The sequence below is a fragment of the Daktulosphaira vitifoliae genome, unplaced genomic scaffold, assembly GCF_025091365.1.
Source record: "Daktulosphaira vitifoliae isolate Bord-2020 unplaced genomic scaffold, ASM2509136v1 Scaffold_1, whole genome shotgun sequence".
NCBI lineage: Eukaryota > Metazoa > Arthropoda > Insecta > Hemiptera > Phylloxeridae > Daktulosphaira > Daktulosphaira vitifoliae.
The window spans coordinates 79,377,745-79,391,300 of NW_026099572.1; the positions used below are offsets into that span (position 1 = coordinate 79,377,745).

General features: G+C 24.9%; 1 protein-coding gene across 1 annotated transcript in view; it reads left to right on the forward strand.

The window, feature by feature from the left end:
* LOC126910236 (uncharacterized) overlaps nucleotides 1-12,225 on the forward strand; it is a 38,784-nt gene extending 26,559 nt beyond the window's left edge. The window contains exons 2-9 of the mRNA XM_050692610.1: nucleotides 2,843-2,891; nucleotides 3,530-3,550; nucleotides 6,402-6,422; nucleotides 6,840-6,863; nucleotides 7,786-7,818; nucleotides 9,631-9,648; nucleotides 11,192-11,335; nucleotides 11,987-12,225. Coding sequence (XP_050548567.1) covers nucleotides 2,843-2,891; nucleotides 3,530-3,550; nucleotides 6,402-6,422; nucleotides 6,840-6,863; nucleotides 7,786-7,818; nucleotides 9,631-9,648; nucleotides 11,192-11,335; nucleotides 11,987-12,006 — 330 coding nt within the window. The 3' untranslated portion in view covers nucleotides 12,007-12,225. The remainder of the gene's footprint in view (nucleotides 1-2,842; nucleotides 2,892-3,529; nucleotides 3,551-6,401; nucleotides 6,423-6,839; nucleotides 6,864-7,785; nucleotides 7,819-9,630; nucleotides 9,649-11,191; nucleotides 11,336-11,986) is intronic.
* The last annotated feature ends 1,331 nt before the right edge of the window (nucleotides 12,226-13,556 follow it).

Genomic DNA, 13,556 nt, shown 5'->3' on the forward strand with positions numbered 1-13,556 from the left:
CTATTTTTTTATTATTAACATCAATACATAGATTTATTTATGTGTTAAATTAGGTATATAAATACAATGTAGGTATTATCAACGTTTAATGTTTAGTGCATGCAGTGAGAAAAATAGGTCTCTTCTCTCGTATATTTCAAAATTTTCTTGTATGCAATTACAGGTCTATTCTTGAATGAATATTGTTCTAAAAACAGACATATTATGTATAATCTAGTCTTATTTATTTAAAATTTTACTCATTGTGTTAACGCTGTTTCCTGTGATTACAATAAATCTTGTGCACAAAATCAAAAATTGTGAAACACTTTATTTAATTTACGAAGGTATTTTATTTCATTTTAAAATGAATAAATCAAGTGTTATTTGGGATTTTTTTTTCAACTTGAAGCAGTTTATATTCATGTAAAGTGTGGACTTTGTCGTATAAAATTAAAAAATAATTATTCTTCGACTTCAAATTTAATTAGATATATTAAATCTAAGCATCCATTATTAAATAGACTCATGTAATAGAAGAGATGATTGATGACCCAAATGTTACTCCGTCAACTTCTACTTCTGTAAGTTAAATCTATACATCACAATTCGCATGATTCAGAATTTATTGATAAGACGTTTTAAACTAAATTCAATTCTTAGTAGTCCACACTGAGTCATTGAGTCACAGTACCATGGCACACTGATTCAGCTCATTCAGTTCACCTAAAAGAGTCAACTCTTTGAGTTGACTCACTCACGAACTACCCATCCCTACTGACCATTATNCTTTGAGTTGTCTCACTCACGAACTACCCATCCCTACTTTAAAATATAGACTGAAAGTGTGGTGTGAAATTAATTTGCTAAATACACCTTTTTTTAACGTTGTCAACGCAAATTTTGAAAATACTGTTGTAAACGTAGAAATACAAAAAGTACTCAATAATTTTCATTGTAAAATTTTTTTGAATTTTATTCATTACACTCTTAAGAATTAAAATATGGTTAGCAAAACAATTTTAAGTCCGGAATGATATTTTTCCTATTCTACAAAAATAATGATATTTGATCCTACAAATAAAGTTAAAATAATAATAATAATAACAAATAATTTACATTTCTAATTTACATAACTTATTTTAATTCATTGAGGACAGATTATACGGTACTATTAACGACTATATCGTCTAACAAGACTACACCAGGAATTGAGTCGACTATGAACCTATTATTTGACAAAGCAATGAAAAAGTTTTAAATATATATAATTTCTCTGAGAATAATAATTTTTTGTGAGTTTTTGGCTTTTGTTAATTACATATGTGTTTTTATTTACTATTACAAAATATTTTCATTGTCGTCCCTTATAGGTTATAAGAGTGTCTTTATTTATTTTTTAATGGAAACACACATATTTCCACAAGTTTATAAAATATAAAATTATTTCATTAAAAAAATAAGTAGCTTTTAACAACTATTTTAGAAGTTATTAACAATTTAAAATAATAACTGGACAGTAAGAAATAGTTGATGCTATTTTGATCATTAAAAATTCTAGGCATCACTCTTCCTTCATCCAAAGTATAAAAATCTTATTAATTTCAGAAATATTTGTTATCAACGCGTCATTTTCTTAATTAAATAATATATTATTTATTAAATATGTATTTAATACATTTAAATGGGAACATAATATGTTTCCATTTATTTATACTCTATAAAAGATTAAATTATGTGTTTGTAAACAAATATATTTGTATACAGTTATTTAAAAAAAAAAGTCGACTAATAGAATTTGATATGATACTGATCATTTACAACAATTTAATTTATGTGTTTTCATCACATCATTATTATTTTAATATAAAAAATACAATTAAATAAATTGAGAAACATGTGTTGCAAAATTTTTGTGTAGGCCATGTAAACAACTAGCATAATGTGTTACTAGCATACTCATTGAAGTATTAATAAAACCGACAAATATTATATAACTTAATTTAAGAAACTGCTTCTTTAACAATATTACAATTATCAAAATTTTGAAAATTCTATATACATATTTTTTAACTGAGAGAATGGTAAGTATTTCAATTTATAATCTATAGGATGATTCATTGAGATTATGATAATCATTTTCTTGGAAACTATTGAAAAATTTTAAATTTTGCAAAATAAATATTGTTTGATTCAAAAAACTCTACAATAATATGTAATTAAAGAAATTTCTTTATACTTTTAGAGACAAAAACCCTAATCTTAAATTTTCATTAATAGGAACATCTATTTTTAAGTTAGATAATTTGATAGAAATAAAAATGTTCTTAGAACTGTTTTTATTTAGTGAACCATTTTGAATTTTAACGATTTTTCTATTAATAATTTTTTTTTTTAGCATTCAGTATTTGTCAATTGTCACAGATACAATTCGATATTATTCATTAAAAAAATCTAATATTTAATAATTCATGTCTATTAATAAAGTATACTCATATTCAACTCAATTTTACTAACGAATATTGTTGAACTATAATAAATAATTTATGGCACATTTTAATATATTATTATTACTTCAGGTACTATTAAGATCAAAATAATGATATTAGTATTTTAAATTTAAATCTATAAATAATTTTAAAACTCAAACAATTTTTTCAATCATATCATCAAAATAAAGTTAATGTTCTCATTAAAGAAATTAATTAAATTTTTATACCTGCTGGTATGAGAACACAACTTATTTAACTCCATATTATCGTAAAATTTTTTTATTAAATAATAATGTTCTTTACGAAAGTCATATCCTAAATGAATCACTTTGTATTTTCATACTTAAATTGATATTTAAATTATTTTTTAGAATTCATATTTAATCAAATTTATGACTTTGTACTTTATTTTATCAAATGGTAATATACAAATAAATTTATTGCACATAATTTTAAAATTTAGCTGTCACTATTTAAATAAATAAATGTTTGTACCTAAATTTAAGAAAAAAACATTTATTTATTAGAAAATATTATACATTATCAAATAATAAAAAATCAACTTTTCTTTTTTTAATGGTATTAACAATGAAAAAAATTCCAAAGATTTGTGTTAACCCAAATATTATATGGCGTGTCAAAAAAGTATACAATGTTTTTTTTGTTGAAAATTTATCGATACATTTTAATATGTTATATGAAATTCAGTTTAATAATTTTTAATCTAAATTCAATATAGTAAGTTAAACGTCATATTATCTGTCATATATGTGAATTCATAATGAAAAATGTATAGTGGTAATATGATTTAAAAAATCGTCAAGAAAATTGATATTTACATAACAACGTAATCTTAATATATTATTGTCATAACATTTTTAACATTGCTATTTAAAATTGTGGGTTATATCTTACAACACACAATTATTTAAATGGCGGTAGACTTTTATTAAACAAAATTATAACACTAAAANAATAATTTTAAGGCTGAATCAAGTAAACCATTTTTTTGTATAAAAAAAAATAAATAAAAAAATTTAACTATTGTTTTCTTTTAGAATTGGGTTCTTCGATTATCAGTGAGTATTATAAATAAAATTATTCACCAAGACAATTACCTATAAATGTTCATCACTCGTACTCAAAAACATACTCAAAAAAATTATTGACATTCATTTTGTTCATCTCTCTACATCTTAATTCTTGCAAATATATTTTTGAAATTTTTTTACTGCTAAACAGTTTAAAAACTTTATTATCGTCGCTCAATTTTTTTAAAAGAATCTTAGTTTCCTTCATTTTGTAATCAAGTGGCGCCACTTTACGTTTCTTCTCAAAAGAAATTAACCTCTTCATATATTCAACTTCCAAATCATTCAATTCTTCCACAATTGAATCATTTGTTTTTTACCACATCCTTTTACTATGCTTTTTAATACTAATGAGTTATTTTTAGCAGCTTACTCTTCTTCCTTCTCAAGGTTCGATATGGAAGATATTTCTTCCTTGATATTAAAAATATTTATTAGGCTTGGACATTTTTCTATTAATCTTAAACTTTTTTTTTTTTTTATTGCCTTATACCATTCCTTGGAAAAATTTTGATCGCATTCCTATCTCTCAACCTAATACATCACTTACTGCTTTTCATCCTCTTGCTCTCTCTTCTTCTCTATTAAATAGTAGAACACATAATAAAAATTGTTTAGATTGATTTCTGAAAAAAAAAAATAACATAATCTCTTATATTCTATTTTGTTTTAGGAATTTCTAAGATATTTTTGAGTGTCTATCTCTCTCTTTATCGTAAAGAAAAATACAATTCTTCTAGAAGTATTTATTGATGATATCAAGGGAGTTTTTGATTCAATTAATATACTTAATGATTTAAAACGTTTAAACGCTATTTAATTGCAATTAAAAGTGGGTACCCTTCCTTTTGTAAATTCCTTTTCTCGCTTTATTTTAATCGCTTCCTACATTTCTCTTCAAATTCTGTATCTTCTATTTCTTGATTTTCAACAAATTAAACAAAAATGATAAGTGACATAATATAAACAGAAAGTAAGAGTGATGCTGTTTGGTCTAGCGCAATCTTGGGAGTGGTCGGTAAACGGTGACCACAGTAATGGAATAAAAGTGAAAGGATCTCGGAGTATGTTTGCCTACAGAATCACGTCTGATAAATGTGACCACGAGATAAAAGGGCAATGATAAATTACTATTTAGCTCTAACACAATAATATATTCATGAATCTATTTTATTTATGAAAATAGTATTTTGCGCAATTATTTTAGTCAGTTCATTTTTGACGATCTATCTCACTCTATTTATATATTACAAAAAATCCTTCAATGAAAGTATTATTTGGATTTATTATATAAATTAGTAAGTTCTCACTTACCTCAAATTATCTCGATAAGACAAATATTTGTATGCAATGAATGCAACAGTTTATGTCACTATTACGTTATGTACACAATTAAAACTACACGTCTTACAATATTAATTCGTATATAACTATTTCCCTAGTACAACTTTATATTAAATCTACACAAAGTTAAAGTCGAACTTATATTCTTTTGGTATTTCATGTCAACACTTTTTATATATTTATGTAGTATGTTCCTTGACTTTGTGTGTAGTATAAAATACTACATACATTGTAATTTAATAATTTGTAAAACTTTTAATGATATTCTAACTAACATAACTGTTCTGCGCAATAAATAATTTCCAAGTGGCCTACGTCTTTTTAGTCTTCCATAGAGTGATCTAGGGTAAATGTGAGCTCAATTTCAGTTCATTGCATAATACATTATACAAGTGTTCTACACTCCGATGGTCCACACTATGACAGAGATCAGACTGGCTGGTCGACAAATGTAAAAACACTTTGGAGAAAGCTTTTAATTAATTAAAACCGTGATTATGATGTTATTATGGAAGTACTCTGACCATTCAGGTCATTGCTCTTCAATAAGTAATAGATACAATACAATCTAATTATTTATTTTTAAAATGTGTAGGGTGTCTAATATTAATAAATAAATCAAATACCAATGTGTTGATATATTCGTTTTACCAAAAAATGTTCGGCGGAAAATAATATTTCAAAAAAATACCAAGTCTTAATATTTCCTTTTCTACCAACTTTTATCTCGTTTCTTTTGCATCCTCATTTTCTACTGAATTCAATTGTTAATGCACTACTCTATATATCTGTTTCTCAGGATACATCTTTTCTTATCTGCTCAGATTCCCAGGCATTTTATTCGGCTATTAATACAAAACCTTCTGATCCTCTTACTTTCTCTATAGTTTTTTCAATTAGAGTACTCCTTTTGCTAAAATAAATCATCTTTTCTATGTTGTCCTCCATTTCTTCTACATTATTTTGATGCTTTACGGTACTTTGAATCCATCCTAGTGGATGTATGACTCGCCAAAACGGTCTTCTCCCCCTGTTATGATATTTGCTCCATGGCATCGGTCCATCGTACATAGTCCTTCTAATATCCCGTGGTTCCAGCGACTAGATTTTATCCGCAATATCATTTCTAGCTTTTCATAACTTAGTCTAAGCCATAATATTTTACCGGCACTCGTTTATAAATTAAACCTTATTTCTGTTCTCTTTTGCCACTTGCATGAAGAGAAGTTGTTGGTGACTTACCCCACTATTTTATTGAACTGCTCCTCCTTAGGCGTCTAGTAGGTACTTGATCATAAAATCCTTAGAATCCAATGACATTTCCAATCTTGTTTTTACACAATATATTAAGAAATAATACTCTTACTCTAAGCATTTAAAAAATATTATTATTGTGTAATTAAATAAAAATTATGAAGGTAAACAAATTTTATTTAATTCGTTCGAAATACAATTTAAGTATTTATAATAATATAATCTTATTGTATTTCTATAGCTTTGGACAAAAATAAGGAAGGTATGTTAATCAATTAAAAAAAAAATAGAAAGAAAAACGTCTTATTCTAAGCAATTAATAACATTCAAATTTTTATTGTAGAATTGAATAAAATTGATGAATGTAATTTTTTTATTTATTAATGAAAAAAATACACTTATTTTTTAATTTCAAAATAATAATAATAAATTCAATAAAATTAAAAAAAGTCTTACTTTAAGCGCTTAAATAACATTTACATTTTTTAGAATTTAGTAAATAACATGATGGTTAACATATCATTCATTAAATCTAATACGTGGAATTTTTACCGGTTTTATTAAATAATATTTTATTTTATATAATATACATAAATTATAATTATTTCAATAAAATTATATTTTAAGTATAAATACGCCTTATATATACTAATAATAAAATTTTATAATATTTTTATAGCTTTGGACAAAAGCAATGAAGAAGGTATGTTAATCAATAAATAATATGTGATGTTGAACATATAAATATATGATGGTTAATATATTATTTATTAAATCTAATATGTGGATGTTGTCGTGACACTATAACAATTTCATTCGTGATTCATTAAATAATTTTTCATTAACTTGTACAAAATAAAAGTTAATTTATTTTTTGAATCATAATAAATATCAAGTTTATTGTAAAAAAAAATTATTTCATAAGGTAGACTTTAGAGGTAACTTTCAAAAATTAAATAAGAACTAAAAAAAGTTTTTATTATACTAGATTGGAGAATGTAATAAAGAAAATTTGACTGTTCGATAACCAGCATTGTTTATTTCTATTGAATAATTATAATTGTATTATATTAAAATTAACAACCAGCTAGTATTTTTTTAAGACCATTTTGAATTTATTAGTAAAACAATATTAAAATCTTCCATTTAACTTTCAAAAGTAACTCTTAAAATTTTCCCTCTAAAATAAATGAAAACAATTATTGAAAAGTAATGTTAAAAGAAATAATTTAAAAGTAATGTCTCATTAATATTTACGTATTTTACTACAATATTTGATAAAAATGAAAATGATAAGCTTATTTTGAATAATCTAAGTGATTGAAAATTAAACGTAAAAACAATTTAAAAGTGTTGTTTGTTTATTATATCATAAATGTATAAAATTCTTAAGAAAAAAAGAATATATTTACACCTAACTAAATGAATAAATTACAGCATATTTATAGCTCTACAATCAAAATAATAATATAGTATAATAGTAATTGATCACTTGTGGCTAATATTATTTTAAATATTAACATTTATGTATGTGTTTAGGGCAGTTAAATATTTTTTATAATATTTTGTTTTAAATTAATATATAAAAAAAACATATTTTTAATTTTTATTATAATTATTATCAGTTTATAAATTTGTTACAGAATCGGATAGTTATGGTATGTAAATTTATTAATAAGTTAAAGTAATTAAAAAAAAATTATTCCATATCTAATTCAACATCATACCTCGAAATAAATATTATGCCATCTATTTCTATCTTCTGCTACATTTTTTAAAGCGTCTACCTAATCACAAAAATTTGATTTGTTGTGGACCTGTTTGGTCAAAAACCTCCTTGGTAGTCTCCTATTATTCCTTCCGCAATCGGTTGTATTCTATCTAATAATCAATATACAGAAATTTTATAGGTTACGTTTAATAATACAATTCCGCTATAATTGTTGTATATCTGAGGGTCGTTCTTTTTATGAATAGAGTACACTAGTGTAGTATTCCACTCCTCCGGAAGTCTTTCCTCCTGACAAACCATCACAATAATACTATGTACTCCTAATACCGTTTCCTCATATAATTTTTTTAATATTTCTCTGTGAATCCCATCTTACATCTTATGTTTTTCTTACAGCTTTTACTTTACCAATTTCTGACTCTGTCACTACCATTATAGTATCTTTAATTTTCTTCCATTTTTCATCAATTGAACCTATACTTGCATCTATCCTTCTGATTTTTTCCAACATTTGATACTTGAATCTTTCACCTTTTTTGTGAGTGACCTTTTTTATTTTGACTTTCATTTTTCCTTTAACCAGATAGCGATCTGAATCGCCATCGGCTCCTCTCATCATTCTTATGTCTTGAATACAATTTTTGAATCTTGTGGTCGATTTGGTTGACATGTCTTCCGTCTGGTTATATCCATGTTCTCTTATAAATATTTTTATGAGAGAACATTGTACTTTTCACTACAAGACCATTTCCACATGCAAAATCGATAAGTATAAATCCATTATCATTTGTAGCTTCGTGCAGGCTATGGCTACCAATTATTGGTCTGAATACAACCTCTTTACCAACTTTTGTGTTCAGGTTACCTAAGACTATTTTTATTCTGAATTGAGATAATGCATTTAATGTTGAGTCCAAGCAATCATAGAAATCATCCTTTTCATCTTGTGGCTTATCTTCGGAAGGCACATGTACATTTATGAATGTTATGTCGAAAAACTGCACCATCATTTTCAGCAATGAGGTTCTTAAATTAAAATTTTTGAACTCTTTTCTATATGCTATTAAGCTTTTGTGTACTGCAAAATCAGTTCAACGGGCGTTGTTCATTACATTTGTCACAAATTATAATTTATTATAATTATTGTTGTTTCTTGAATATCTAACGTCCCAGTATCATCCCATTTAATTTCTTGTGAAGCTACTATTTATAGCTTGTACTTCTTAATTTCTTTAAAAATGTTTTGGACCGCTTCAGGTTTAAAAAGAGTATGTACGTTCGATGTCCCTGACATTCAGCCATTTAACCGATCTCCAGTCTTATTATCCAAAGCTCCACATATCCGAGGCATGTTTATTTGATCCTGAAAAAATGATCTTTACTAGGTCGGGTTGTTAGCCCTGCGCTAAACCCGCAACCTGGAGGATCAGTCTACTCAAACCAATTAGGTCAGATTAGGGAAAACTGAACCAACTAATTAATTGGAAAATTTATTTCATATCTAACATAAATTTCAATAAAAACTTTATTCAAAAAAATTATATGTATTTCACGTGTTTATTAGTTATGAAAAATTTCATTGATTGAAAAATAAATGTAAAAACAATTAAATTTTTTTCAAATAGTCCAGTAGAAAAAAAGAATTCTTTTCACTTAATTTAATAAATATAGTACAGCAATTTAAAGCTTTACAATCTAAATAATTGTAAAGTTATATAGTTAAAATAATTTGTTACAGAATTAGATGGTTATAATGGTATGTATTAATTAGCTGAAGTATTTAAAATTATGTATATCATACCTAACCTGAAATTCTTTAGTTGCGTGTATAATAACTTTAATAATTTTTGGGAAAATTGTTTCGGAAATCTTTGAAGAATATAAAAATTAATTAGATGTTTGAGATGACGGAACAACATGTGTAGGTACATTTAGATAGACAGAAAGCAGAGAATGAGTGTTCGGTGGCTGTGCTCTGTGGTCGGATGTGGTCTAGTAGATAGATTTTTTATATTAGCAAAATACACGGAGATATCCGTGTATTAAACGTATCGAAATATATGCATTACTGTGTCAAACCCTCTGAAATGATTTTCGATGTTCATAAATAGTCGTCCATATAATTTTTTTTTTTAATTATCCTTTTTCTTTTATATAAAACTATTCGGGTGATTATCAATTCAGAGAAAAATAAATTGGTAAAATAAATAAAGTTAATAAAAAACAAAAAATTCCCCAAGAAAAAAAATCTTTGAATATGCTATTTGGCGTATTCGAGATTTTTCAATAGAATGGGTTTAATATTTTAAAAAATGTGGTCCTAGTGTCTAGTTCCATCATGTCAATATTTAATACACACCTAAATTTATACCTGAAGTATCTATCCTAAAAATTACGGGAAGATAAAATTTATTTAATGCGTTAAGCATGTATCAGGGCTGTTCCGAAAAGGGTTTTAGAGAGTTGTTACACATTACACTCAGAAATATTTAATCGTTTAAGTTGGCAACATTTCGGTATAATTTGTTATGTCACTAACTAGGGGTTGAGCTTAAATGCCCGTCAACAGTATTCTAAGGAACCAACGGGGGATAGCTGGCTAGGCTATATCTACCTTAGGTACCGAGGTTTCCTATTTAATTCATATTCCCTTAGAGGAACTACCAAGGGTGGCACTACAATATATATATATATAACACTCTTAGTTAAAAACGATATAAATATTTATTAAGCAAAGAAATATTAAATAAATAGTACAACCTGCTGCACACCTTGAGATGATAATAATCCAGAAGGGAGCGACACACACGCTATTTCTGCGGCAGCTAATTAAGGTTAAATGTAAGACAAAAGAGTAATGGTTAGAAAAAGTCAACTGCCATTTGGGATATTAGTATTATTATGGCACAGTGACTATGCATTCCAAAAGTGTTTATGTGTGCAGTCTGCCCTCCTGTTGTAATACGTATGTCAATGTTATAAGCCTAGTCGGCGGTACAATGATGCTGTGGATATGATGACGTCTATGTAATCGAATCAAATTTATATTGAAATGTTTACGATTTAGAATTTCCTTTTGATTAAATGAAGTTACTTTAAATAATAATTAGAATAAATTTCACATAACTTTGAAAAAATTATCTATTTCTTAAAAATAATATTTTTACTCATCCCTCATAGTTATTAAGTTTTCATATATAATATAAAACAAACAAATGAAATTAGTCATGTGTATTTGAAGCACATATATATTGAATTAATTTTTATAAAACATTTTATTTAACTGTTTTTTTTTTAAGAATGTCTAATTTGTTTTGAAAAACTTGTCAAAGATATTACTGAACATAAATGTGGTAACAAATATCATACAGAATGTCTTAATCTTTGGGAGAAAAAAAGCACAAAACATGATTGTCCTGTTTGTAGAGAAATATTACATCCTAGTAAGCATTTTGAGTACAATTCTGTGAACTATTCTGTATAAATCAAATACGTATTATAGTATTTGTTATAATATATTATCATCATAAAATTATAATAATTTATTATTACAAAGATAGTTAGCAGGACTGGATATAATTCTTATGATTATTTTGTACTCCTTAAATTTCTAATGTCTTATTATTTTCAATGTAACTGATTAAAAATATTTACACTCACCAACCTTATAATAGAACTTGTGAGTATTGTTTTTATTATCTCCACGTATCAATATGTCATAAATTCTTCTTCTATTCTAGAATAAAAATATTTAACAAAATAAAACTTGAGTTACAGTTTTAATAAACAATGCCAAAAATAAACTTAGTAGAATTAAAAACTTGCATAGTTAGGACATAAACAACTGACAATGATTTACATCATGAAATGATTTTATGCGAATAGGTTTATATTAATATGAGACTTTTGATTAATACAAAAAACTAAAATAATGGAAAGAATTTGAAAAAATTAAATGTTTTCTTCCCATAACGGCAGATTTCACATAGTACTCGTGTACTATTTGATATACTAGTCATTGGTTAGTTAGTATATTTTTAAGAGAAAAGGAAATTTATTTAAAAAATATATGAGTACATGATTTTTTTTTTTAGATGAAATAAGTGAGTATTAATATAGAATTTAAATCAATAAAATTTGCTTAGTGGACGCCACAAATATCTGATGGTTTTGTTTCTGTAGATTCTGAATTTTTAAATTAGTTGTATCAATATTATTTCCAAAAGAAAAATTTATATCAGCAGTTTGGAAAACACCCATTGTTTTTATAAACAAAATTATTTTCTTAATTTTCTAGAGAAAACATTACACAAGATGCATATTGGATTTTATAGCTTATTGATAAGCATTATAATTCTGTTAATGTTTAAATTTTTTATAATGAGACAAAAATAAACACATAATAAACAATATTAATATCTTCTTAGCATTGCATCAAAGCTAAAATCTAAAAATTTTCAAAAATTTCGTATAATCATCACTTTAGAATAAATATAGTAGCCAATAATTAATTATACATTTTTTATATGATATATATAATCATGGATATATGTTTCTTTTTTTTTTTTAGATGAAATAAGTGAGTATTAATATTGAATTTAAATTAATAAATTTGCTTAGTGGACGCCTTAATATCTGATGGTTTTGTTTCTGTAGATGAATTTTCAAAGTAGTTGTTTCAATATTATTTCCAAAAGAAAAATTTAAATAGTAGTTATGAAAACACTTATTTTTGATTTTAACAAAATTATTTGAGGATTTTTTTCTTAATTTACTAGAGAATCCTTTGCACTAAATTCATATTGGATTTTATAGCTTATTGATAAGCATTATTAATTCTGTTAATGTTTAAATTTTTTATAAGAGACAAAAATAAACACATAATAAACAATATTAATATCTTCTTAGCATTGCATCAAAGCTAAATTTCGTATAATCATCACTTTAGAATAAATATAGTAGCCAATAATTAATTATACATTTTTTATATGATATATATAATCATGGATATATGTTTCTTTTTTTTTTTTTTAGATGAAATAAGTGAGTATTAATATTGAATTTAAATTAATAAATTTGCTTAGTGGACGCCTTAATATCTGATGGTTTTGTTTCTGTAGATGAATTTTCAAAGTAGTTGTTTCAATATTATTTCCAAAAGAAAAATTTAAATAGTAGTTATGAAAACACTTATTTTTGATTTTAACAAAATTATTTGAGGATTTTTTTCTTAATTTACTAGAGAATCCTTTGCACTAAATTCATATTGGATTTTATAGCTTAATGATAAGCATTATTAATTCTGTTAATGTTTAAATTTTTTATATGAGACAAAAATAAACACATAATAAACAATATTAATATCTTCTTAGCATTGCATCAAAGCTAAAATCTAAAAATTTTCAAAAATTTCGTATAATCATCACTTTAGAATAAATATAGTAGCCAATAATTAATTATACATTTTTTATATGATATATATAATCATGGATATATGTTTCTTTTTTTTTTTTTTAGATGAAATAAGTGAGTATTAATATTGAATTTAAATTAATAAATTTGCTTAGTGGACGCCTTAATATCTGATGGTTTTGTTTCTGTAGATGAATTTTTAAAGTTTTTGTTTCAATATTATTTCCAAAAGAAAAATTTAAATTAGTAGTT